Raw genomic sequence first — 27793 nt, 5'->3', positions numbered from 1 at the left:
CATCATTTCCTCACTGGACTGTCAGGAATTCATTTGCTACCCGCTGCCCCCATGTTTTTAGCCCCTGTCCGTGGGTACTTGTGCTCAGACTGGACATTGGAGCCGAGTGGTACCAGCTGCTGCTGAGTCCTTGTCTGACTCCACACTGATCCTCTGAATAAAAAAAAAAGACAAAAGACATCGTCCAGGCCATACTTTATTTTACACAAGTGGTGGCCCCAGAGCCACAGGGACGTGTTCTGGAGAGTAGGCACAGTGCCCAAGGCTGCAGGAGCCTGACAAGGGGAATTCATGCCTTCTCCTTGGTCCCCATGACCAAATTAAAAAATATCACACAGCACACACTGCCACACCCATCCCCCTCTTCCCTTTCAGCATCAGCCAATTCAGCTTTCTAGCCAGACAGTGGCTATAACTGGATTTACAGAGAACCATGCAGCCAAGAAACCAGAGCCATGAAGGGGAGAGGCTTTGCATTGACTTCCTACACGCACTGTCCCACAGGAGCAAAGTGACTCCACCAAGCCACTGCGTGGCTGGATGATGACAGGACAGGCTTTAAGACAAGGCTGGGACCCCGTACACCATGCCTGGAAGACCACCACTTTTCAGGCAAGATATTACCAGAGCCAAACACGAACCTGAGGCTACTGTGATGCAAAGTCCCTTCCCTCCCCAGGTCCTAGGCAGTGCCCGTGGAGGGCTGGATAATTTTGGGTGACACAGGTTGCTGGCATCACTGCCACAGCCTCAGTTGCTTTGGGATGGAGGCTTACTGGAGGAATGATGGCGCCTTATACACCACACTAACTAAGCTAGCTCGCACTGACCAGTCACCTGCAGCAAGCAGGGTCATCGGTCTGCGAGCGCAAGGATGCACACGGACCACGAGGAGAGCCCATGCCAGGAACGCATGCTGCTCAGACAGCAAAGTGAGGTTACTTCCTTCACAGGTCAAATGGATGAGGTGATTCTTCTGCCTTCCAACTGCCCCGAGTGCACCGGCCTTCACAGGACTGCAGTAGCACTGACCAGGATCCCCACCCCCACAGCAGCATCAGTGAGCATCCTTCGACTATGACTCTAAGGGTTCTGGCCCTTGCCAGATGGATGAAAATCATGGATGGGAGCTGGCTTGGTGGAGGAGGGAAGGGCTACTGATGAACGGTCCCTAACCGCCATCTGGTAGAAAGGTTTCAGGAGCTCTTATGTTCCGACATGACGGGTGAGAAAATTGCAGCTTTTGGAGCGGGGAGCAGGGGTGGCGGGGTGGGGGAGACTGCAACCAGCTCAGTGCTTGAGTTCTGGCTTTCCTTCCAGAACTTGATTCCCCCTCAGACTCTGGGTTCTCAGCTGGGCCAGGCAGTTCTGAAGGTGGGGGCTGCACAACCAACCACACTTCTTTAACAAGGCAGGAGGACCTCAGAGGCCCCTCCCTCAGGAACGGAAATGGAGCTAACTTTCTCTGAGCTTAGGATTTGTAAGGCACTGAAATTAACTAGAGCCGGGGGAGTGGGAACGAAATGGGAGAGGGGGATGAGTGACCCTGGATGCTTTCTCTCCAACCCCAGGGAGGGTCCTCACAGTAACAACAGGGCGGTTGCCCCTTTCTCACTCAGTGTGGGAACCACCCCTAGGTGACACAGTCATGAGCATGTGCCCCCATTGTGACTCAGTGGACTCTAGAGGAGGCCTGGATGCCGGAAGTCAAGAAAGGAAAGCCCAGGAAGGCTAGGCTTCCCATCTTGAGATGTCTTCCAGGAACAGTCTTGAGTGGGCTCAGTGATGGCTGGGGTGGCCCGAGGGCCTGAGCACACAAGTAGGGGCAGGACGGTCCGAAGATGGCAGAGAGCACTTTGGAGCAGACCTGGCTTTGGCACAGCACATCCTGGGCCTGCCTGCCAATCAGATGACCCTCAATCCCCGAGACCCAGGGGAAGGCCCTCTTGGGGCTGATGCAGGTTATGCAGGTGAAACTCCAAGGAATCCCCTTCATGGTGCCAGCCAAACCCGTGCACAGGTGACCGGTGGGGAACCTGTCTGGACTCAGCTGTTGAATCCAAAGCATGAGCCGGGTGTGAGGTTACATGGAAGCAGCGGTGTTGGCTACCACTTACGAAGCCCCTCCCACACGATGGGCCCTTTGTGTGAATGACGTCCAGCAGGTAGGGATTTATACCTCCTTTCACAGATGAACACGGGGCACACAGGGTCAGGTGACTAGCCCAGACTCAGTCACACAGCTAATGAGTGGCTAATCTGGGACTGGGACTTAGCTCTGTCTGACTCCAAATCCCACGTGCTTCCACTTGCTTGAGCTGCCCTGGAGGCCGTCGGGCTACCTCGGGGATTTCTGAAGGGGTTTCTCTCTGAAATCTGGGAAAGCAGAGAAGTTGGAGCGAGGGAGAGCGAGTCCATTCCCATGCAGCTGGCTCCCCAGGGGCCCTGCTCAGTGCCTCGCAGCCTTGCAGATCTTGTCATACACCTCAGGGAAGGCGTCCTGGCAGCCAAGCTGCTTGCGCAGCTTGTGGTACAAGGAGCCATCGAACATCTCCCAGAATTCCTCCCGGTTCATATAGCAATCGGCGTATAACATCTGGAACCTGCGTTGGGAAGGAGGGAGTGCGGCTGTGAGGATGGACAGGATGGGTGAGAGGACCCTCAGTCCCCAAACTTAGGGCCACTCACTCACCCGTGCACGCTCCGCACAAACTTCTCCAGCTGCCTCATGCAGGACCTGGCCTCGAAGTGCTTCACCCGTGGCTCCCCATATGCCCCGATGTCCACGTAGAGCTCAGCCTCATCTCCCTTGGGATGCACAAGTCCTGGCTGGCTGGGCAGGATGAACGGGCACAGCCAGATGGGGTAGACCTGGGAGGTCAGAGAAACAGGTTGGTCTATTTTTTCTCAGCAGGCAGCAGACACAGGACTAAATCATCCACATCCCACAAAGGAACTTTGTAACTCACTAGAGGCTCCTAGCTTCAGCTCCCCCTGCAGTCCTGCTAGATACCCCCATATCATGGGGCCACTCAGAAGCAGCTTATCAGGGCACTATGGTCCCAGAGCAGGCAAGACCCTAATCATACAGCTGGAGAAACTGAGGCCCAGAGGGCGGATACACAAAGATGGGTGGGTGACACAGCTCAAGGGAGAAGGCCTGGGTTCCATGGGACCATGCCCACTTGGACACTCAGCTTACGTGGATGTCATTTTGGAAGGTATGCAGGGCCTGAGACAGGCATTTCATGGGCACCAGCATGTCCTGTACCACATGATGCTGTTCATACAGTTTACGCAGAGTCTCGCCCTGGGTCAGCTTCAGGAGGGAGATCTTGGGAGGCACCATCCAGCCAAAGAGGTAGCGGAAGATGGGGTTGTTGCCAAAAGGGATGATGTCCTGAAAGACAGAGATGGGGATGGGAAGAAGGAGGCCGGGTCAGGGCATCAATCCACAGAAACAAATAACTCAGGGTGTAAGCCCCTCTGTGTGGGAGGAGACCTAGGACTTTACCCGATGGGTCTGGGTTTGAGTCCCACCTCACAATTTACCAACTACAATGGCCTTGGGCTAGTTACATAACTTCTCTCTGAGCTCAGCTTCTGTATTTGTGAAAAGTGATGTGAGGCAAACAGATATTGTGACCAGTGCCAGCAACACAATTATGTGACTACCATTCCCGCTCTCAAGAGGAGTCAGCGGTTGGCATCTCATAAATACTTGCCAAGTGAATGTTGTCCAGTGAGAAGAAGAATTCTTAGAGAGCTTGAGCACTTTTTCTAAGGTCTGCAGCAAGGACTGGGTGGATGGAGTCGAGTTCCACAAAGAGTCTACCGGTTAGTTTGTACACAGCCAACCATTTCTTCACCTGCTTCCCCTGGTCTTCCTGGAGATCCTGACAGGCAGATGCCTCTAATGCCTTGGGTCTTGCTGCTGCTTTCTCACCACACCCTTAGCTTACAACATTTCTCCCAGCTCTAGGCCTGGCTACCTTGCTAAGTCGCCAACATGCAGAGGGTGGGTACCACAGCCTCTGGAGCCTTGACACCAAGGGTGGGTGTCAGAAACAAGACATTTAAACAAGGAAACAAGACATGGTTCCTGCCCTGAGATACTCACTGTGGTGGTCTGAATATGCTAGGCCCAGAGAGTGGCACTGTTAGGAGGTGTGGCTTTATTGGAGGAAGTGTGTCACTGTGGGGGTGGTCTTTGAGACCCCCTCTCCTAGCCACGTGGGAGACAGTCTGCTCCTGGCTTCCTTTGGATGAAGATGTAGAACTCTCAGCTCCTTCTCCGGCACCGTATCTGCCTGGAAGTTGCCATGCTCCCACCTTGATAGTGAACTGAACCTCTAACCCTGTAAGCCAGCCTCAATTAAATAAATGTCCTTTTTAAGAGTTGCCTTGGTCACGGTTTCTCTTCATAGAAATGGAAACCCTAACTAGGACGCTCACTGTCTCTGGAGTGTAGGGTATAGGACTCTAGACTGCCGTGGAGCTGGGACAGAGGTCAGAGGGAGCTCCCAAAGGTTCTCTCAGAATGGGAGCCCAAAGCGGTGTTGGTGCCAACAGCGAAAAGCCCAGTGCACCTAGTAACATCCCTGGGGTCAGAGCTCTCCCGTGAGGGCACCTAGCCACTGTCCATCCACTTGATCCACACTGCAGACAGAGCTTAACCAGCATTTCGGCTCCCACTGTGGTGTGCTGTCCATCGAATACAGCAGTGCATCCAATGGTGCCACAGAGCTAGCCACTGTGGCTATGCCTGCTCATGAGTCTATGGCTTCCGTCTGACTCGGAGGAGAGAAGATTACCGGAAGGGACTGAATATCCCACAAGACACCTCTCCATCCATTCCCACAGGCTGCACAGATGTAGAACCATTTATTTAAGCAGCTCTCCATCTATGAACACGTAGATCACTCAAAGCTTATCAGCCAAGATCCTCGACACATGGCTTTCCCCATCAACGCGTACATGTGATGTTAAGTTCCTGGACACGGACAAGTCTGGGTTAAACGTTATGAGCATCTTTGTGGGATCCTAGTTTAGATCCTTGCATCGTCTTGTACTCTGAAGCTAGAGGTAACACTGCCCCCTAAACACCCGATGGCAATGTGCTGTCCCAGGTCTCCGATGTTTCCAAGATGAACAGCAAGACACCTTGAGATGAGACACCAGATTCCTGGTTCTGTATCAGATGAAACTGTCAGCCACAGAAAGCCAGAGATAAACACTGCTCTTCTTCCCACCACCCCTTACACATTCTTTGGCCCCTTAGTGACCTGGGGTCCCATGGCCCTGGCTTTACTTCTGTCCTGTCCTGTCAATATGCTGAGGTCATTCGACGGTTACCTCCCTCCTGGGCTTTTACCACCTCAACGGTGGCTTGCATCTGGCCTGCTACTGGCAACCTCTGTTCCGATGGGCTGGCTGCAGAGTCCCAGGGACGACCAAGGATCCCAGGATCTCTTTTCTTATCTATGTTAACCCCACTCACCATACCACACACTGACTGACAACTGCTATGACAAATGGCAACCCCTAAGGGACCGGAGAGATGAGGTAGGGCTGCGTCCCCAGAACCTCTCTTACCTAACGGAAAGGAAAAGGTCAGAATGTTCATGTACCAAAAATAGTCTCCGTGTGTGTGTGTGTGTGTGTGTGTGTGTGTGTGTGTGTGTGTGTGTGTGTGTGCGTGCGCGCATGTCTGTGGAGGTCACATATGGAGGTCAGAGGACAACTCTGGGCATTGTCCTTGCCTTCTACCTTGTATGAGGTAGGGTCTCTGTTGTTATGCCAGGCTAACTCGATGGGAAGCATCCAGAAATTCTCCTGCCTCATCTCCCATTGGAAGCTCTGGGATTATAGCTGTGTATGCCTTCATGCCTAGCTTTAAGTGGGTTCTGGGGATTCAAACTCCGGCCCTCATGCCTGAACAGCAACTGCTTTAATCACAGAACCATCTCTCTAGAGTGAAAAGTACTGAGGAGACAGTGGTCTGTCTCTCTGTCAACACTGCTATGACAGGGATTGAATGTAGGGCCTCATATAAGCACCCTAAAACTGAGCCCTGGCTGTCCTAGAACTCACTCTGAGATGAGGCTAACCCTGAATTCAGAGAACTGCATACCTCTGCCTCCTGAGTGTTGGATTAAAGGCATGCACCACCACTGCCTGGCCTAGTGCTATCTTCTTGGGAACATCATCAACAACAAAATAAAACACAGGAGGAGGTAAATGCTCTTAGATAAACTGCATGCTAATAACTTAGGATTAATTTGTACTTATTCAAACATCTAGGACAGGACAAAGGGAAAGGCGTTATGTTTTACTACTTTAAGAGGCACTCTAAAGCCTGCTTTGTGCATGGGCCCCACAGGATACCTAGCTGGCCCTGAACTTTGGTGTTGCTCAGTGACCCAAGTAGGGGAAGCTGGGAGGTGTCTGGGCCAGTCAGGTTAGTTCCCGGTGAGGGATGGGCTGGCTTATCACCCAGATTGCAGGTCCAGCCAGTTCTTTCAAAGGCTTTTTTTTTTTTTTTTTTTTTTACAGGGAGGAAGGTGAAGAAGACAGCCAATGAGAAGGATGGTGCCTTGAGAAAGCCTGCATTCTGAGATTGTGTGTGTGTTCCTTACCAGAAAGGTCTCAGCTTCCATAACTTCTTTAACTCCTCCTAGCTGGGTGTTCCACCCACTTCCCCACACGACAGGGACACCCAGAATTGGGTCCTTTCTCAGAAACTACCCGTGGGAGAAGGAAGTTGCTTCATTGATGAGGAAGGGAGAAAGGCCTGGTCTGGGGCAGAGGTGTGGGCAAAGTCCATGGATCTCAAGGGGCACACTATTCTGAAGTCAACCCTTCTTGGAGCTCCTGCGGGCCAGCTGAAACCTTCCTTGTGAAGGTTTCCACAGCGAAGCCTCTCCTGCTGCCGTTTCCCTACTGCCCTGCATTTCTAAGGCCCCAGTGTAAACTCCAGGTAAGCACACACAGGTTTAAACACCTGTCCTCCCGTTCCGTCCTGTAAATGAAGGTGACTTAGGACACTGTTCACTTGCTAGCACAAAGCTACGACAAGCCTCATTTTATAGCAGGCTGAAGTGGTTTGAAATCTATCTCCTCATGAGATGGGGGCTCAGCACCCCTCAGCTGGAGCAGGTTCAACTAAATGAAACGCGGTGCTAACACGTGGGGTGTAGCAGGAGGGCTGGGAAACCATGATGCAACAGGTACACTGCAGCATCTGCAGAGTCTCTTGGGTGACCTGTCAAGGGAAAACCACCACTTTGCCGTGATGTATGTAGTTCAAGGAGCCCATGTAGTCACAGGCAAGGGCTTCCTCCATCCATCACCCTCCTATCCCCTCATTCTCATGAACTCCTCACTGGAGCTCGAATCACTGCAATCTGCTTGCCCTACTTCATGGCCCCCCTCAACGAGGCCCAGACCACGGCACCATCCTCTCACTCACACTCACGGCTACCCCTCAGCTCACATTCGCATTTGTGGTTCTCATCGCTGAGGTGTGTGCCTCTGTATCCCCTCACAGCACCCTGTACGCTGCAGCTCTGCCTTACGGAGTCCGGGACCAGCAATGCCTTCACTTGCACTCACACTTGGTGATTTTAACCCTCACAGGCATGATCTACTCACGCTTCAGTAGCCCCGGCTCCCTGGCTCCCCAGCTCGGTTGGCCTATCTTCTAGCAGTCTTATCTTTCACTGAGCTGGAATAATGCTCTTAGGTCATACCTCAGGCAACATTGTCACCATGGTGATCCAACCTCGGAGCCAAACCAGTCCAAGTGTATCTTTTCCCAGAGCCAGTTGAGCCACATGGGATTACCTCAGCAGCAGAGCTCAGTAGTTGGAGTAGAAGAGCTTAAAATATCAGCTAGTTGGCCCTTCAAGAATGTTCCGGGGCCCCAGACGGCCAGTGTCTATATTTATTGACTCCAGAGTTCCTACTGTCCAACCTCCCCTAAGAGGTGGCCCACTCTACCCCCTGGAGTCACTCACAGTGTGAAAACCCACAGCCCCACACTGGCCTCGACATAGACTCATGGTCGCCAGTCTCAGGAGGCTGAATCCCGTGGTCATTCCTGGACAATAAGTTTCCTGTTGCCTAAGGGACAATTTGCATGTCACCCCTCTCAAGCTGTGACCATGCTCTGGCTGAAATTCCTACTTCTGATTTCATTGAGAAATTACAGGCAACCAGAAGGGGACGTCCTCAACCTTCCACTTCCCAGCTGTCCCCAACTTCAAGCGCCTGTTCCCTCTCCGCATGCCACCAAGAGACCACCTCCTTGGCTGAGCCAAGGTGCCACCCCACTCTTTAAACAGCCCCCACACTGCTATCAGCTCCAGGACACATAACCATGATGTCATCTCTCCTGAAAATAATGACAAGAAACGAGATTCTTTCTCAGCTCCAGCCTTGGTTCTGGCTCCTGTGCCGAGTCTGTTCGTTAGGGGTAGCTTCTGAGAGAGACTGGTTTTCACCAGCCCAGTCTTCCACTGCTAGTCAAAGCTGAATATATCCCTTTGTCTCACTTAGCACTTAACAGGCCCTGAAGGTCTCCACAGGGCTATGCTAAGGGCACCTTCTCTTCCGCTGGCTCCTGCTCTCCAGGGCTGTGGGCACCCAGGGCTGGGCATATGTATGTGCCTACTATCTTGGCTTTAAAGATTATTTGCCAGAAAGAAGAAAAGGCCGGGTGTGGCTGAGCAGGCCATGTGCTTAGCATCTGGGGGGGGGTGGAGGCCGGAGACCAAGGTCAGTCTCGGCTACAAGAGACCTTATCTCAAACACAAACAACCAAACCCAAACGTTTCCCCTACAAACCCAGTAACATTTCTCTGCCACTGGCCCATATTTAAACGCATGGCCTTTACCTCTGCTCAGACCCTCTGGTCCTCAAACACACAGTTGAGGGCCCAGCCTGCGTCCCCAATGGAGTACCTTCAACAGATGTGCTCTGGGTAGAATTTCCAGTGTCCTTCACTGTACGCCACCTCCACCCACCCCCAGCTTCCTGTCATAATTAGGGGACCTCTTTCACCTAGCTCTTGGGTCTCCAACCTTGATCTCATGCCAATGTGTCGGGCTATCCTGCAGATCTGCTGAACAGCCGGTCCTTCCTGGCCTCAGTCCAGCTTTCTTCTCTGTTGCTTCCCAAACAGAAATCTCTCATATCCTCTTCCATGATCACCCAGCCCTCAACCTACCCAGCTCTCCACCCAGCTACCAAAGACAGTCATTAAAGAGAGTGGGACAGACCACCTTCCTGCTCCAAACCCCCACTGGCTTCCAATCGCACCTACAGTAAGCGAAAGTGCTCACTTGACTGACAAGGAGCCATGTGATCCAGCCTCTGGCTGCTCTGTGACCTCATTCTGTGCCTCGGCTCTAGCCCAGCAACCTTGCTGTGTTTCAGACACACGCAGCTTGCAGGGACAATTGGACAGAGGTGTGCAGGAGACTGCAGCTGACTCTTGCCTCACACAGTAGGTGCGAAATGTTCAGCCCAATGAACGCGTTGAAGCTCCCGGAGGCAGGCATAGACTGGGGGATGGAGAGAAGGCTCTTCGTGATCTTGTGTTTGTTAATACACTCCTAGGTCTGACACTGATACACTGGCTGAGTCGGGCTTCCCTGACATGAGTGTGCATCGTCACACACTGCCAAAACCGAGAAAAGCCACGTGCAGGACGGGAGAAATACTGTGAATCATGAATCTGCTAATGGCTTAGTATCTTCTGTGAAGATGGGTAAGTATGTGGAAAGCACACACGAGTCAATGACAAAGCACAAACAGATCAGGAAAAATGAACAAAGGAGCTCGTGAGATGGCTTGGTGGATAAAGACTGCTTGCCACCAAGCCTGAAGACTCGAGTTTAATCCCTGGGACCCACAAGGTAGAGGAGAGAATGGATTTTTTAAGTTGTCCTCTGACCCCCACACGTACATCCTGGTATATGTGTGTTACACACACACACACACACACACACACACACACACACACACACACACACACACACACACACACACACACAAAAGGAATGAATGAACTAAAAATAAAAACCAACCAAAGACCCCACAAGCCCTTGACACAACGTTCAATGTGAAGGGATCGATAAGGAACTACAATCAAACACCACCAGGAAGCCATCTGAGGATAACTGTAATAACAATAGCTTATCAGAAAGTAAGTATTAGCCAGGACACGAAGACTGGGACGCTGCCAGATGAAATGTAAGCCACACAGTAACTGTGGGAGACACTGTGGCAGGACCTCCTCCAGTTAGACACACGATTACCATTCTCCAACAACTACACGTTGTGTCTCTGTGTGTGTGTCCCCTAAAGAATGTGCAAAATGCTTAATTGCTCAGTGGGCATGAGGTTTCCTTATGGTACAAAGAAAACATCGGGGGGCCCTATGAAGGTGAAGCTTCATGTATGCACTGAGCTCCCTGAACTATGCACCAGACATTGATTAATTCTCTTGGTCCGCCTCTGGCTGTTCCTCTGCCCAGACTCCTGGAGATTCTGTGTGGCCTGTCCTTTCTTCAAGTCCAAGTGCCACTTGTCCACTCATCCCTCCAACATAATGACAGACAGACTTATGCTCACCTCAAGGCACACCTTGACCTCCCGCCCCTCTTTCTTTTGCACAGCCTTTCCCACCTCTTGCTCTGGCCCCACACGGAGCTAGAGTCTCTCTGTTCAGCAATGGTAATGCTTCCAGGAAGATAAAGGTCTACCTTTTCCAAAGTAAGGCCCCACTCTCAGTGTCAATGGTGAGAGCCAACTTCTCACTGTGGCCGGCTGTCCCAGCCTAAAACACAGCAACTGCCCTGCTGGACCACAAGGACAAGACCATTTCTTTCAACAGAGAGACAGAGAACTGTGGCCACAATGTGAATGACCTGCTGTCCCAAGAGCCAGGGCCTTGAGAGAGCAAAGCCTCACCTGGAGCTCCCAGAAGATGCTGCGCGTGTGGCGGTGGTAGTAGTGCCTCAGGGGAATGTATTCAAGGCCCTCTCGGTTTGTCTTCAGGTAGTTCTCCACATGCTTGAAGAACCACGGCTTGTAGTAACTGCCAATGCTATTCAGCTGAAATGACAAGAGGGCATTGTGATCAGGCCACAGGGGAGTCACTGGGGAGCCACCAGGGAGCAACAGCGATCCAGCCGCTCGCTGTCTAATGCGCTTGGCCTTTGCTAAGCTCTGACATGTCAATTGTGGCCTTGGAGAATCTTCAAAGCCAGGCAGGTTGGGCACAGCGGGCCCTCTCACACAGAGAGCAGACACTCAGTGAACCTCAGAGCTGTGCACAGGGCTATGCAGTTGGCTCTGCAGTCTGGGGGTGGTTAGTGGCTCGTGTCCTGACCAGAACAGAGTCAATGTGTCAGTGGTAATTCAGGGCTCTGCACAGGTTAGCTCCCTGCTGCCCTTCCTGAGCCAATGCAGATCATCCTGACTGCAATCTATTGCTAAGCTCCAGCCAACCATGGCACTTTCCCGCTGTTCCCCGGCCTGGCACCAGCCCTCTGGGATCAGCACTTTCCCTCTATGTTCCCTCTCCTGGAGGGAATGTCATAGGTGGCTAATGTCCTGACCATGGGCTCTGTGTCCTCTAATGCCTAAATGACATACTGAACTATTGCCTCACAGCCCTCCGGGTCAGACCTTGATCTGCCTGGTGCCGATATGACCTAGCTGCTCAGCCCTCAGCCCTCTGAACTGAATTCTGGGCAAGTTCTCTTGGGAAAAGAGCAGCTTCCAGACCTGGGAGGCTGGGCCAAATATGACCTAGCCACACTCTATTGTGTGAACTGGTGTAGGCTACTCCCTAACCCTGTTTTGTATATTTTCAGGGCTTTAGCCCTCTCTGTGTGTCAAAAACAAAACAGTAAAGTCAAAGCTAAGACCATACTGTACACACTATACTGTTCTATATGCCAGTCTGCTCCTCCCATGTATGAGGGTGATCCTTTAGCCTGTGTGCCTCGCTTTCTATAGGGTAAGATGGAGACGCTGCTGACTGAAATGTCTGTGGAGGTCACAACACGTAACACAGGGCACACCTAGCATGGGCTTGGTCTACAGTGGGCTACAACATCTGTTCTTTGGCCTCCCGATAGCCTTCAGCCTTTCCCTCTGCAGCCTGCACTTGCAACCTCTCTGGGTGCTACCTTCTTAAGGTGGGCGCCTCCTTTGCTGCCAGGCACTCTGCAGGGAGGAGAGTGGGAGCTCCAGTTTTGCACAAGTGCAAGAGTCTGTTTGCCCAAGCTGGCTTCCCTGTGGACAGAAGTAACGGAAGGGGACCGAAACCAGCAGCAAACAGAGCAACTTGATCTAAGGCAGTGGGAGCCAGGCCACTTCACTTGCCTGGCAGTGGCATCCACTGTGTAATTAAGTCGAAACTTGGGGTGTCTGGGTCCAAGATCTTCAGGAAGCACTGTGCCAGCGAAACCCAGAAATGGTAAATAAGCCAGCTGGCCATCACTCAGGATACTGAGCTGCAGGGAAGCCCAGACGATTGCAGAGGCTCAAGATGGCTTTAACATATCCATAGAAAGCCACCTCCAGCCTGGCTCTGAAGTGGGTTACATCCTCATAGAGAGCCTCATGCTGGATGGTGCCACCAGAAGGTCCTTTGCCTTTCACAGTGCTTGGCTGTCTGTCTGTCTGCTTCTTCTTCTTCTTCTTCTTCTTTTTTTTTTAAAGATTTATTTATTTTATGTATGTGAGTACACTGTTGCTCTCTTCATACACACCAGAAGAGGGCATTGGATTCCATTACAGATGGTTGTGAGCCACCATATGGTTGCTGGGAATTGAACTCAGGACCTCAGTGCTCTTAACTGCTGAGCCATCACTCCAGCCTCTTGGCTGGCTTCTAACCTGGGATGCTTGGCTCATCTGATAGCATTTACTACTCTTCTGTCCCAGTTCCACTCGCACTTGGTGTCCTGGTCTTATGTGCTAGGACAAATGGCAAGACTCTTTAGCCTCTGGCCCTTTCTACCACCTGGTGTGGAAGAGCTCCTGGGAAGGTCTTGGGACATTGTCCCCTCCTCAGGAAGTACAAGGGTTGAGCAAATTCTCTTAAGCAGTCATCATGCTGATGGCATCTAATCTCAGACCACAGTGAAATTATTTTGTCCCTCAGCTTTACGCTGTGGACAGCCTCTAAGGAAATGCCCCAGAAAAGCTGCAACACCTCTGGACCAGACACCCCATAGGTGATTAGGGGTGGGGGACTCACAGCAACTAGGCTTGAGGCTAGCGTCTCTATCTCTCACTGGGTCTCGTTTCCTAACATGAAGAAGGGATTGCTCCCCATGATCTGAGTCTTTTTCAAAATATTGGATTTTACTGAAGCCAGAGCCTCATATATATTAGGTAAGCTCACAGTCACTGGGATAAACCTTAAGCCTTCCTTTTAATTAGACAAAAACATTTAATTTGGTGTGTGTGTGTGTGTGTGTGTGTGTGTGTGTGTGTGTGTGTGTGTAACAGAGGACAACTTGGGATTAGTTCTTTCCCTCTGTCACATAGGTCCCAGGGACCAAATCCAGATGATCAGCCTTGGTGAGAAGTATCTACATTTCCTGAGCTCTCTTGGGGGCCCCAATTTTCTAACATTTTAAGTATATAGATAGAGACCAACAGCCTTAGGAGGTGCCTTTGATGAAGAGCAAGTTTTCTCATGGCTTCACTAATTAAATAAAAACAAAACTGGAAGCAACTTAAATTGCCAATTACGGACGGAAAGGGCATTCGCTCAATGCACTGTTCTGAAGACATTAAATTGACCAAGGCACCATAGCACCGGACAATGCTTACCCACTTGTACAAGGCAAATTTGAAGAGACAGTCACAGATAAGGGCAGCCAAGCTAGAAAACTCTGTAAAGATACGTCCGACCTCAAAAGTAACAAGAGAGCTACAAAACAAAGAGGGACTATTTTTAACCTTATCAGATTGGCAAAAATCAAAGTGTGATACTCTCTCTACTGCTGGCAGGAGACGCAGGGGAAAGGCCTCCCGTCACCTGCCACTGGACACAGGCACGAGCACGGCTGCTCCACTGAGAGGACTGTATGGCCTCGCACCCACATCTAGGGTGCTCACACCTTGGCTCAGGATTCCATTTCATTCATCAACACATTGGTAGGAAAAGGACAAGAAGACAGCCTTAAGTGTTCAGTGAAATTAAGTGCTTTTCAGTGAACGATGGGTCAGGCCAAGTACTTACACACAACAAGTGGCCTGTATAGGATAAAACCAGGACATGTACAGCCACATACATTGATAAATGTAGAGAAAACTGTGCAAGTGATTACCCCGGGGGTGAAGGGAGTCACCTTAGCTTTCTTTCATGTTCAATGCTAACATCCTAGTTTATAATTTAACAACTTGAAAAAGGTTTTCTGTATGCACAATGGGGAAATAAATGAGGAACAATTCTGGGTCACATGTGTGGGTGGGGTCTTTTTATTTTGTTTATATTTCCAGGTCTCTTACCATAAGCATGCATCCTGTCTGAATGGAGGGAAAAAGAACCCTGTTATCACAAATTACTTGGCTGCTGGGTATAGTGGCACATGCCTTTAATCCCGCACTTGGTGGGCAGAGGCAGGCAGTTCTGAGTTTGAGGATAGCCTAGTGTACATAGTAAGATCTAGACCAGCCAGGACTCTACAGTGAGACCCTATCTAAAACAAAACAAACACAAAACCAGAACAAAACCAAAAACATTAGTGATTCACACCTATAATTCCAGAACTCACTCACACTCATGAGACTAAAGCAAGATGATAGCTCTAAGTTGGGAGGTTAGCCTGGACTACACAGTAAGTTCTCCAGGACAGCCTGAGCTAATAGGTAACCCTGTCTGAAAAAAAAAAAAGATTAAAACATTACTTGCTTGATATGTATAATTAAAATATGCTAATAAAACATTAAGCAGTGTATGGTGAAAGCCGAGGGTGTGCCCATTAGGTCTCGAGGAAGTATCTAGGCAATTACTCAATCTTGGCTCTGCCACCTTGTAGAAATTTAAATTAGCCCTAGGAACATCAGTTTCTTCATCTAGGACATGGGCTGTCTGTCATTAGACAACAGGTTCTGTCTGTAAGGGAAGCCCATGACTAGCGGGTGGCAGCAGTGGAGGAGGCAGGCCTCTTGTGGCTCCTCACGTCTCTGAGGGAGCCTGTTACCCGCATCCGGGTGGACCATACCACATGAAGCAGTCTATAGGCCCAGCCCCTGCCCACCTTTCCTCCCCTGGCCTACCTTGCTGGGCTCTACATCATCCGTCATGACCCCTGTCATGATGACAGCCTCATCCAAGGAATACAGCAACCCTTCCACGAAGTGGTTCTCCAGCCGCTGGGACTCATGGGTGAATTTCTCACAGATGGCCTCCAGGCCCCGCACTGGCTCAAACCGCAGTTTGACATACTTCTTGGCAGGGATGATGCGGATCTCGGCAGCCACCAGGAAGCCCAGGGTCCCACAGGACCAGGGTACGGCATAGAACAGGTCTGAGTTTTCAGACTGCGAGAGAGAATTGGTACAGGCTGAGAGCTTGACTTCTTATGGTCAGTGAGGGGGCATAGGGCCTAGACTGGATCCTTGCCTGTTGCTATCTCACCTTTACTCAATGTTCCCTCTGCAATTTCTACTTCATATTTAACCTCCTACTGTTCCGTACGTCAGGGACGCTTAACTCAACAGCATCCACTTCCTGCTGCTGCTGAGGCCTAGGTCCTGAACTGCCCAGTAAGGTCATGACCTGAACTGACCAAAGACCCCAGGGCAAGGAGGGGCACAGTGCAGGATAAATGAGCTGGGTCCCTACTAGAGTCAGCGTAGCCAGGAGGCATGAAAATGTACAAATGCCCCTCCTGAGTGGGCACTAAAACTGACAATACCTTTTCTGGTCCACTTTACCGTACACTCAAGAGTCCAGCAGGACACTGCCCACATTTGACATTACCCACATTTGATAGGATCATGAGTTGACCTGTCTCAGGCAAGGTTCCCTGGAAAGTCAGCTGCACCAGCTGGGCTCAGGTAGGCTCTCCCAACTCTGAAGCAGGGTTGGCCGTTATAAGTTAGATTTTCTATGTCTAAAAGAGCCTCTTTCTAAAAATAAGTCCAGCCTCGGGCTGGTGTACCAATAGGCTAATGCTGTGCCAGCACAACCAACACACATTGCGTTGGTGGTAGGCAGAATGGGGAGTGGTGGGATAGGGGCCTAGATGAGGATGTCCTGAGGAAGGCAGCGGAAGCCTCTGGCACAGCAGGGCTCTGTCAACCACTCCAGCCCCTGGGCTATTAGCTCATCTCACTGCCCAAACTGCACCCCTACTCTATGCCAGGACTCCCCTAATGCCCCTGATAGCACCTTCCTCCTCCAGTTCACATAGCTGTCAGGAGAAACTGGCCTCAGAAACCTGTCTTCCTTTCTTCTCCTGATAATGAACGGAAGACAGGGCTCAGATGAGTCTGTGGGAAGATGTACTGAGCCAAAGTGACAGTTCTGGGCTGACTGGGGTCTTTTTATCCCAGACCCGAACTCCTGAGCTAGTCATCCTTCGTCAGGTTCTCTTCTAGTGGTTGTGATGTACCCACCTTGAACCCAATTACCCAGGTTTCAGTTAGTGGTGTAGGATTTACATTGTGTGACCCTGGGTTATTAGCCTCTCTGTGCTTTAGCTTCCTGACTCTGGGTAATCTTAGTAGTTACCTCCTAGGCTGGTGAAGAACATAAACACCATAATACATATGAAATGTTCCTAACAGTGTCTAAGCTCACTTAAGGGGTTGTACAGACCAATAGATGTATCGACAATGAAGCAATCTAAGGAGAGCTTCCGCCTTGACTCCACGGTCGGTCCCTAAATGACCCCATCTTTGAGCTTACCGGTGTGCAGCGCACAAAGCTGCCATCTGCCAGGATTAGCTCGTAGGCCGTACAGATGTGTTGGAACAGGCCATACTTGTGGGACGATGACTCGATGCCGGTGCCCATGATCAGGCCCCCTGCGGAGACATGTATGTCAGAGGGAAAGCTGTAGTGTGCTGATGGGGCTGGCGGAATAGGATATCCCTTATCAGTCAGTTTGAGAAGCAGGAGTGAAAAGGTATCAAGGATGGTCACCACCCTCACCTCTAACCAGCCTTAGAGGTTAAAAAAAAATCTGTGTGTGGAAGGGCAGTAGTGGTTGATGCCTTCAATCCTAGCACTCAGGAGGTAGAGGCAAGGGATCCATGTGAGTTTAAGGTGCCAGCCTGGTCTAACAGGGAGTTCCAGAATAGCCAGGGATGGACACACACACACACACACACACACACACACACACCAAAACAAACAAACAAAACCTAAAAACCTGTCTTAAAAAAAAAAAATCTGTGCGTGATGCACTTTAAGAGAAACTTGACTGAAGAGAGGTTACTGAGTGGCAGGGAGCTTGACCTATAGGAGGTGCTGGCCTTGGACAAGAACTTTGATGGTCACAGACCCTATGGGAGAGGGACCAAACTCATTCTGTGTTTGAGAGCGGTATAACTGGAGTACGGACAGTCACGAGGAAGCAGATGGGATCAGAATATCTGAACCACTCAGAATGGAGCACGGCCATTTCTGGCCCAAACAGGAGAACAGCCAGCAGGATGATCTGCTGTATGGAATGGGGCCCGTATTCCTCTGCTGTGATCCCGCCGTGAACGTGGAGTACTCACCCACTGTGAGGTCATCGAGTTCAGGCAACACAGGCAGAGTCCAGCCAATGGAGTTCAGCAAAGCTGTCACCTGACCCATAGACACCAAGGGCTCCACTCGCACAATCTGTAAACAGAAGAGAGGCTGGGTCTAAGGGAAACAGGAATGCGTGCACAGTGTCCTCTCAGCATTCCCAAGCACTCAGGCTGGACAGTCCTCCACAGTCTCTATGGACCTTTCCAGAACACTGTCCTGCCTTTAATCTCAGAGAATACAGAGAATACGATCTCTGGTTCTGAGTCCACCAGTGCTGAATGCCATCCCCTTGAAGATCTCATAACAGCTGCGGGTGGTCACACACACTTGTAATGCCAGCACTTGGGGAACTGAGGCAGAAGAACTGCCACAATTTGAGGCCAATTGGGGCTATATAGCAAGATCTTGTTAAAAACAAAACAACAACCAAAACCCAAACCAAATAAAAAAAAAAGGTCCTAAACAAACAGTGAAACAACAAATGTTCAGTTAATGCTTCCTAGATTATAGGAGAAATATTAATTTGGCATTTATAGCAAAGACGAGGAAGAGGACAAGAACCATCCACCTTAGCGGTTCACTTCCCAGAGACAATCACAAAGTAGATCTGTCCTGCTCTCCCATGTCTATGCTGCTCTCGTATACTTCGATACAAGACACGCGCGCGCGCACACACACACACACACACACACACACACACACACACAAACCCACACATACACATACTGAATATTTAGCACTAGTGGGGGTTGGAAAGACGGCTCAACAGTTAAAAGGGCTAAATGCTCTTTCAGAACATTTGGCTTTGGCCTTGAACCCGGCATCCACGTGGCAGCTCACGCCTCTGGTAACTCCAGTTCAAAAGGTGGCCTCTGCAGGCACCAAGCATGCAAGTGATACACAAACATATACGTAGGCGAAACACCCATATACATGAAAATAAATTAACATTTAAGATCTGGGGACCACTCAGTGATACCACAGGTATTACGACAGAAGTTCAGACTCCCGGCACCCATGCAAATGCCTGGGTGTAACAATCTGCCCAGCGCAGGAGAGGCAGAGACAGGGGGGTCCTTAGACAAGTTGGCTAGCTAGACCTGCCAAGTGGTAAGCTCTGGACTCAAGTGAGAGACCTTGCCTCAATATATGTGGTGGAGAGCAATTAAAGACATCCAATTTAACCTCTGACCTCTACAAATATGCACACACACACACACACACACACACACACACACACACACACACACACACACACACAGCTTCTCACAGCAGTTAAGAGCACATGCTTCTTCAGAGGACCTGAGTTCAGTTCCCAGCACCCACATGCTTGCTCGTAACCATCCAGTTCCAGGGGGACACCCTCCTCTGGCTTCTTCGGGTACTGCACACAAACATACATGAAGTCAAAATGTTCACACACATAAAATAAAAATAAATAAATGAAAATTAGCATTAAACTATGACCACTGTCTTTCATCATTAAGGTTTTTTGTTGTCAGGGACACGCTATCGAGCAGCCACACGCACATCTACTTCATACTGAGACAAAAGCACTGGGGACCAGAGCTACCTGCCGTGAGAAGGAAAAAGCAAAGTATAATACGTGGAATAGAAGTTGTCACGAAATAAACCTAACTGATTTGGCAATCAATATTGGAGATAGTTAACATCATCTGTGGGAAGTTATAAAACGGCTTTTCATTTTATTTATATTTCATAGTTCTTGTAGTAAAAAATTATAATATAAGATTAAAAAAAAAAAAGAAGTTGTCACGAAAGTAGACAGGGGCCACAACAATTTACCATATCTGGGAGACTGGACAAACAAGGCGAGATCTGAGATTATCCTCATCTGCCCAGAGTGAGGGAAACCTGGGTGGAGCCTGTATCATGATTTGCAGAAGACTAACGTTCCAGAGGACCAATCAGAAAGAGTTGGCAGCACAGTGCAAGAGAATACAGTTTTGCCCAGAGCCAAGAGAGGAAAGACTTTGCAAAGGGAGCCCACCTCAGTGTATTCAACCAGGTATGGACTGGTATGTGCGATTCAGCTATTGCCTGAGGCTGAGGCCAGGAAACATAGCCCAAAGGGAAGATTACAGGTAAAAAATGCCAAGATGTCATCCAGGGCAGGACATAGTACCTATCCCCATAAGCCAGCCTGGAAAAATTGATTCATGGGGTCTTGGGTAGGTCCTGAGAATGGCTTGTTCCCTCAGTAGCAGGGAACAATTAACCCAGATTAAATAGTACTCTGGTCTATTTCAAGAAAATCAAGACCCAACAGAATCAAATTGTTTCCAAGGAACTTAGCCGCCTCCTGGAAATATAACCTCAAGATATGTAGGAATGCAATACCCAATACCCCCTAGGAAAAGGTCAGAATGTCCCAACAGTTCAGTTAAAAGTCATAGGCAGGAAAATACAGCCATAATGATGAGGAAAACCCATCAAGCAAGACAGACCTAGAACTGACAGACAATAGAATTATCAATCAGGGACATCAACTGAATTCTCCTTATTCAAAGAGTTAAAACTTCAGAGCCAGCAAGAGGCTCAGCTAATAAAAGAACTTGCCTTGCAAGCCAGAAAACCTGAGGTCAGTCTCCAGAAATTCAGACTTTTGTTTTTCATTTCTTTTTTTCTTTTTTTTTTTTTCCTGGAGCTGGGGACCGAACCCAGGGCCTTGTGCTTGCTAGGCAAGCGCTCTACCACTGAGCTAAATCCCCAACCCCCAAATTCAGACTTTTGAAAATGGTTCTCTTACCTCAACATATATGCATGTGCACACAATACACACACACACACACACACACACACACACACACACACACACACACACACACAAAATCACCCATTTTTTTTTTCCCTTGAAAAGTTGAAAGCATTCAATTATTTTTGGCAACAGCTAAATCCAAGACAGAAAGATATTGCTAACTATTCGGAAACTAAAGATCCTTGTAATTAACCTTTGGTCAAAACACATAGCAAAAGGGAAATGGAGAATTAGTTTAGGGAGGGTGACAAGGCTCAGTAGATAGACACCTGTCACCAAGCCTGACCCCGTAAGAGGCATTCATTCCCACAGCCGTCTTCTGACCTCCACACTCTTGGCATGGGTGGTAAAACTCTGGTTTTCGAAAGATAAGCCACGCACAGGCTAGGAGGCAATATGGGATGATTTTGGATTTTAAAAAATTAGCAAAAGATATGAATGGGCCTCACCAAAGACATGCCAGTGGCCAGTATGCACATGGGACGGTGGCCAGGGTCTTCAGTCACCACAAAGAGACGCCACCCCAACACACCATGAGAACGGGTAAAATCAAGACTGGCTACAGCCGGTTCAGCAATATGCAGCAGCAGGCACACACTACCCACGGGGCTATAAAGCAAAGCTACTCCTTAGGGAAACAACCTGCCCGTTTCCTTAAACATAGGTAAACATCTGCCCGTCATGTGACTCGGCCATTTCCTCCTAGGCATTTGCCCAAGGAAAGGCTTCTAAAGATTTACTTTTATTTTTATTTTTTTTTAGGTTTCTTATTTTAAACTATGTGTATGTGTGTGTAGACGCATGTGTGCAGGTGCCCTGGGAAGCTGGAAGCTTTATGTCCCTCAGAGCTGGAGTTATAGGTGGTTGTGAACCCCCGAGGTAGGTGCCAGGAATCACACTTGGGTGCTCCACATGCAGAGTACACATGCTCTAACTGATGAGTCACCTCCATGGCCTCTGTTTTATTTTTATGGGTTTAAACTATGTGTCTATGTGTGGTAGAACTCAGGGGTATCCGCTGGGCCCCCTGGGGCTGGAGTCATAAGCGCTGTGAGCTGCCTGACGAGGATGATGGGAACTGAACTCGGGTCCTCTGGAACAGTCGAGCCAGCTCTCCAGCCCCAAAGAAACACCTTACATCTTTATAGAAAGCCTGTTCGAAAACATGCTGACCACTTAATAACGGCTTCAAAAAGTGGAAACAGCAGGGACGTCCGTCAGCAGGTAAATGACTAAGCAGACTGATCACGCAGAGGATACCATGTAGCAGCAAAACCGTATGTACCAGGGACATCAATATGGAGGCATTTTAAAATATCCATTAGAGAACCCAGGCCAAAAAAGTACGCACTGAATTATTTCTTTCCATAGTACCCCAAAGTCTTAACACTCACTTATAAGGACAGAAGCAGAACACTGCTAACTGGAGGCCGTGGGTGGAACAGGCAGGGAGGGGTTTGGGAAAGAATTACAAGGAGGTGTAAACTTTTAAGGCTGTGGGGTATGTTCTGTATTTTGATAAGGATTTCCCTGGTGCAATTATGTCAAAACTCATGTCAAGATTTATTATCCAACTGCACCCTTTAAATCCGCACGTTTATTGTGCCAGGCAATGTCAACGAAGTTGTCTCAGGGAAGGCACAGTGAGTACTTCAGCCGGGGTCTCACACTGATGAAATGCCATCAGGTGGACACACTGCGGTCAACGCCTCTCCTGTCGCTGGATATGGCCATGTTCTATTAAAATAAAAGTGTAGGGCTGGAGAGATGGCTCAGTGGTTAAGAGCACTGACTGCTCTTCCAGAGGTCCTGAGTTCAAATCCCAGCACCCACATGGTGGCTCACAACCATCTGTAACGAGATCTGATACACCCTTCTGGTGTGTCTAAGACAGCTACAGTGTACTCATATATACTAAATAAATAAATAAATCTTTAAAAAAAAAATAAAAGTGTAATCTGAATCTCTGTGCTGGAGATCTCTGATTACACGTAAGCCGGATTTCCCGTCTCCTTAAGCTAGGTTGTGAGAAGAGGAATGTCTATACTTTATCCTAGCTAAAAGGCCTAGAAACATTAAGAAGTAAAATTGAGTGTTTGTGTGGTGGGGGTGGGTGGGAGGGCAGCGGGTGGCAGTGGCAAAGACTTGTGTGTACTTTTGGGCTCTCCAACCAACAAGCCTATACCAAGATCCCCTCTCCTGCTATCTCTGTAGCCAACCACCATGCTTTCTTACCAGGAAGGGATAAAAAGGGCCCCTTTGTCTCTCATTTTTTGCCTGTGATTTCTCCATCCCTATTTTTTTTTCTTACAGAACTAAGACAATCAAAAAATTCTCTGGAGTTCTCAGCTTGCATGGCTGGCTCTGGGCAGATGCCATGTGGCGCTTGAGAGGACAGCAATGGGAGGTAGAGCCTTTCTGGATGGCCTTGGACCCATCCACTCTGGGATATCATTGAACTCATTTCCCTGTGAGTCAATTACACCAGGGGCAGTGTTCACCTATTCCCAGAGCCAGAGTACAGTATGTGCTTGCTTGGTTTTGAGCCTTTTTTGTGGGGGCAGGGCGGGGCGGGGGGAGAGAGTACTTGGGATTGAACCTAGGTCTTGCACAATGCTGGGTAAACATAAACGCTCTACCACTGAGCTCTGACGCCAGCCCCCTCACCTGTTTCTTGGTGTCCACCTCCAGAATGTCCATCAGGTTGATCATGATGTTCTTATGCGTCTTCTTGTACTTCCCAACCCGCAGTGAGACAGTGAGCCATCCAGGACGCCCCGTGCACATGAAGGTCTTACTGCCCTGCTCCTTCCACTCCCGTACCTGCAACCACAGGACAAGACTCAGCTGGCTCCACCTCGGATTCCCAGAGGGGCCCACAACCCTTCTTTCAGGAGGAGGGAGCTGGGGGAAATGCCTTTACCCAGGCACCACTGGGTAAAGCTCTGAAGGCTTTCTCCTGTGCCTAATTCACAAGGTCAACAGAATAGCCAACGTGTGGTTCCTGCATAAGGAAGAATGCAAAAGTGAACTCCAAAGGCATCATGCAGAAAGTTCAGGAAAGGCTTTCTAGCAGTAACAGAGCAATTGCAACCATGATTATCATCTCCACTGTACAACCACCCAATGAGGCACCTACTGTACGTTGTCTTGTTAGATCTCTCAATCTCAGGAGGTTGGGTGACCCCCACCACCTTGCAGATGAGGAAACCTGGGCAAGATAGTGTGTATAAGGTCATATGCCCCATGACTGGCCCAAATTCATAGCCAGGATTGAACACCACAGGGTCAGACAGACAGACAGCTGGACGACAGCTGGGCTTAGTCCACGGAAGAAGAGCCACTTATGAAGCGTACTCCGTGCCAAGGGGATGCCTGTCATTAGCATCCACACACGCTAACTCATGTACCAATGTGACGGGGGGGGGGGGGCAAGGAAGGAGCAGTCAGCCAATGGGAGGAATGACTTTGGCAAAACTTCCACACCGGAGCAGGAAGGGTGCAGAAGGTGACGCGCTGGTGAGGGACAGAGGAGACTGTCTTGTCCCTGCAGATGAGCAAGGCAGGCACGGTGCATGGCTGTGGTTGGTATCCAAGCACTAGCCGTCTCCTCCTCTGCTTCTAGTGATTCCTTTCCCCTCCACCCAGGCTGACTGTACCCTGCTGGCCACAGTGACATTTTCAGGAACCGGACTGAGATCCCAGCAGGCAAGCTCCTGGGTCTGGTTACAGGACGGGCACCCTCTCTCTACTGAGGTGATGGCAACGCCGGTTGGATCTAAGCCAGAAAGTGTTGGGGATTCCACAGGAAAACAGCACCCCACGAGAATGGAGCCAACTCAGGGGAAGGAAGAGCTAAGAAAAACATGGCAAGCTGGATGAAGATACATGGGGGAGAGGTCCTGGACTCAGTTATGCCTCAGTCAGCTGTATGTAAGGTGTACGTACTCCTAATATAACAGGATTCACTAAGGTACTCTGGCCCCAAGAGGAACGAACTGTGGGATAACAGTCCTGTCTTGGAGAACTCACAGGGCATCCAGCAGCTGAGTGCTGTCCAGGATACAAGCGAGTATCCTTTTTACTCAAACCAGCTTCAACCAAGTTTTGCAAGTGTCTGGTCAAGGGTCAGAGGCTGCCCTGGAGCTGTAAGACAGAGGGCTCAGGATGGGGAGGGGCTTCCCCCTTATTCAATGTGGCAGAAAGGCACTGCTGAGTGAGAGAGTTGGTGGTGGGAAGACAAAAGGTGAATTCCAAGACCACCCAGCTCTTCCTGACCCCGGCAGTGGGAGTCTCTATGTAAACATCGTGCCAGGGAGTGGATTAGCGGGTGCTGCTGGATCACACAGGCAGGAACTATCAAGCCTGCAATGTAGATTGGATCTGGGGCAGAGAAGCAAAGCCTGGGAGGAAAAAGTTCTTTGTTGAGTTCTCCAGAGACAGGAAGGGTCCAGAAAGCCGGTAACGGCTCAGGAAGCTATGGTAGGAAACTAGGCATGAGGCAGCAAAATCAGAGCATGGGATGGGATTGAGACACGAGGCTGAGGGAGCTGAGAGTTCAGACTCTTACAGAAGCCAAAGTTGAGTACCTGCCTTATTTGCCGGTTGTGATGTCCTGGGCATATAACTCACAATTTGAACCTCATTTTAGTAAAGCAGGTACCAGGCACCAGGTGGCTGCGGACTGTAAATTGCACACACGAATGGCACGGGTACAGCATGACCAGCCCCATTGTTCCCGGCTCCCTGCACATCCTTCCCTTTAGTTTAGGTTAACAAGCACTCACTAATATACTCTTGCCCCAAGGGGAGCTGTCAGATAACAGTCTGTCTTCTGGAGCTCACCGGGCATCCAGCAGGTAAATGGTAAATAGAACCTGCAGATAAACCGGGCAGGTAAAACGGTGCGGGTGAGCGGTGGAGGGCAGCAGGCACTGCGAACTACATAACCCAGGGTGGCCGTGCAAAGCGCTTCTGATCGCTGCACCCTCTGGATCTCCTCTCACTTTGGTCCGGAGGTCAGTCTGCCTGCACCTTCAGGCTAAGCCTGCGGTTGTTCCGTCTGCAGCATCCAGCATTAAGTAAATAGAACAAGAGGGTGGTTGCCATGAGGGCAGCAGCAGGAAGCAGACATTCTCTGCAGCCTGATGCAAGTTAGAGACGAATATAAGGAGGGGCAGAGGGAGCCCGTGCTAGCCCTGGATGGGGGAAGAAGCTTCACTGTGAAGAAGTCCTAGCCTACGTGCCGGCTGGCCTATGTAAACTCATCTACTTACTGGGACGACTACATCTGGTGGCAGAATCACTGCCCATCACCAGAGCCCGAGACTCCACACGGGTTCTGCCTTCTCTTTTTAATCCTCGATTGTAAAGGGGTTCGAAGCACCTCGGACCACAAAACAAACTTTCACCTCTTTCCTAGCATAACGCTCCTCCAAACTGACTTTCTAACCCTTTTTCTCTCATGACTGTGCTCTCCAGCTTCGCTACCTCTGCTCAACCAATCTCTCCACTTGGATCTCCCCCCCAACCCCATTTCCCAGCACCACCTCCTAGAGGCCATTCCTCCGCTGGAATGCGGGGGCCTGATGAGTTACCTGACTGTTGCACACCTCCCGAGGGTTTAGGGCCCCTCGTTTTCCAGGCACTGCGCATGCCCTGCACCTAGCGGACACTCTATAAGCCTAGGGGTAGGGTTGTGTTTGTAGCCCCGGTGCTTTTGCTGATTCCGTTTCATCCTCGGACAATCCCTTCCCCCATCACACGCCGGGTCCTTCGCGATCCCCCTCCCACGCCTGTTCCTCCGGCCCCACACACGCCCCCGTCGCCCGGCGAACCGCTACCCCGGCGCACAGCCGCGCCCCGCGCCGCTCACCTGTTTCTGGATGTCCTGCACGCGCTGCTCGTGCAAGCGCGGCGCACTGCTCAGCTTGAACACCACCCAGGCGCGCACGTAGTAGTAGATGTCGAAGATGAGGGAGAGCGGTAGCAGGAAGAGGCACACAAACACCCAGCGTTGGTGGATGAGAACGAACTCCAACCCCTTCACTCGCACCCAGAGCAGAAAGAGCAGCGCGCACACGGCCAGCGACACGGCGGGCTCCATGGTGTCGCGGCGCGCCGCGCGGGAGGGTGCGGGCTCGCGCCGCCCGTCACCGTAGCCCGCTCCGCGCTCCGCCGGCTCTGCGCCTGCCGCCACCGCCCCGGGAGCCTGTAAGTCGGACCCGCCGCCTCGCGATTGGCTTGGGTCGCCAAGGTTCGGTGGGCCGAGACCCAGGCGGCGACCAATGGTGAGCCGCGCCGGGGATCGGACCAGGGAGCCGCTGCGTTCATTGGCTGCGGGCGCCGGGATGCTCCACCCTCTTCTAGTCCGCGCGCGAGGAGGGGCTGACCTGGGCTGGGGGCTCTGGTAGGGTCGGCCAGGGGCGGGCTTGGCAGCACTTAGGGTTCTCGCTCTGGAGGCAGCGGGACCACCCTTGATCTCCCCTTTAGGTGGCGTCTCCCGTGGACACACGTCAAACAGTCGTTCATTGGATTACCTCTTCAGGGTGGGAGGCGCTCCAGACAACCACCCTGCAGCCCGGGCGGGAGAGTCTCTGGCCTTGACCCGGGCAGGGCAGGTCATGTCACTCTGAAGGCACAAGGCCAGGAGGGGGATCCTTTCAATTTTCAAGGCGTTTACCATGAATGCATTTGAACTACCCCCTTAGCGTTCTGGGCCGTGGGTAGTTGGGACCCCTATTTTTTTAAATACACGATGGCGAATTCCACCTGTCGAGTAATTTAAAAAGCACAAAGGTGTTGATGGCATTCTTCCATGCTGAAGCCAAAGTGGATGGAGGCCTGGAGACAGAAAGAAAGCTTCAAGGCAGCATGGCAGCCCTAGATTAAGAGTGAGAACCTAGCACATGGCTCCAGCCTTGCGGAGCAACCAGGCCCGGGCTACGAACAGCCTCTGACCTTGCCAGAAGCTTAAGTCCAATGGTATTTGCACTTTCCCTGAACAGGAAGAAGCTCTGAAGATTTATTTTTCAAACCCGTCGTCACATCCCAGGCCATTCTCTTCTTCACGAGTCTTCCTGATTCTCTTTCCACCTTTGTCCAGACACATACCCGGGCACTCCATTCTGCCATCTTTTATAGCGCCGCCTTCCGTGAATCTGTCCCTAGCATGCTCTTTCCCATCGTATCACCGAGCTAAACCACCCACCACACAGCCTACTGCGAGGTG

The 27793-nt window shown here is 50.5% G+C and overlaps 1 protein-coding gene and 1 long non-coding RNA gene across 2 annotated transcripts; one reads left to right on the top strand and one right to left on the bottom strand.

Moving 5' to 3' along the window:
- Window positions 1-178: 178 nt before the first annotated feature.
- Dhcr24 (24-dehydrocholesterol reductase) lies at window positions 179-26753 on the bottom strand. The gene is made up of 9 exons (NM_001080148.2): window positions 26438-26753; window positions 23230-23385; window positions 17768-17873; window positions 16950-17068; window positions 15314-15577; window positions 10979-11122; window positions 3203-3400; window positions 2693-2871; window positions 179-2603 (listed from the first exon to the last, which is right to left on the bottom strand). Exons 1-9 carry the CDS (start codon window positions 26666-26668, stop codon window positions 2450-2452), a joined length of 1551 nt encoding a protein of 516 aa, NP_001073617.2. The 5' UTR covers window positions 26669-26753; the 3' UTR covers window positions 179-2449.
- On the top strand, window positions 3400-10035 carry LOC120102943 (uncharacterized). The gene is made up of 2 exons (XR_005504925.2): window positions 3400-6979; window positions 9623-10035. It is a non-coding gene; the product is annotated as an uncharacterized LOC120102943 (long non-coding RNA).
- Window positions 26754-27793: the final 1040 nt, after the last annotated feature.

This window comes from Rattus norvegicus, chromosome 5 (assembly GCF_036323735.1).
Source record: "Rattus norvegicus strain BN/NHsdMcwi chromosome 5, GRCr8, whole genome shotgun sequence".
NCBI lineage: Eukaryota > Metazoa > Chordata > Mammalia > Rodentia > Muridae > Rattus > Rattus norvegicus.
This window is presented reverse-complemented; position numbering and strand designations above follow the sequence as displayed.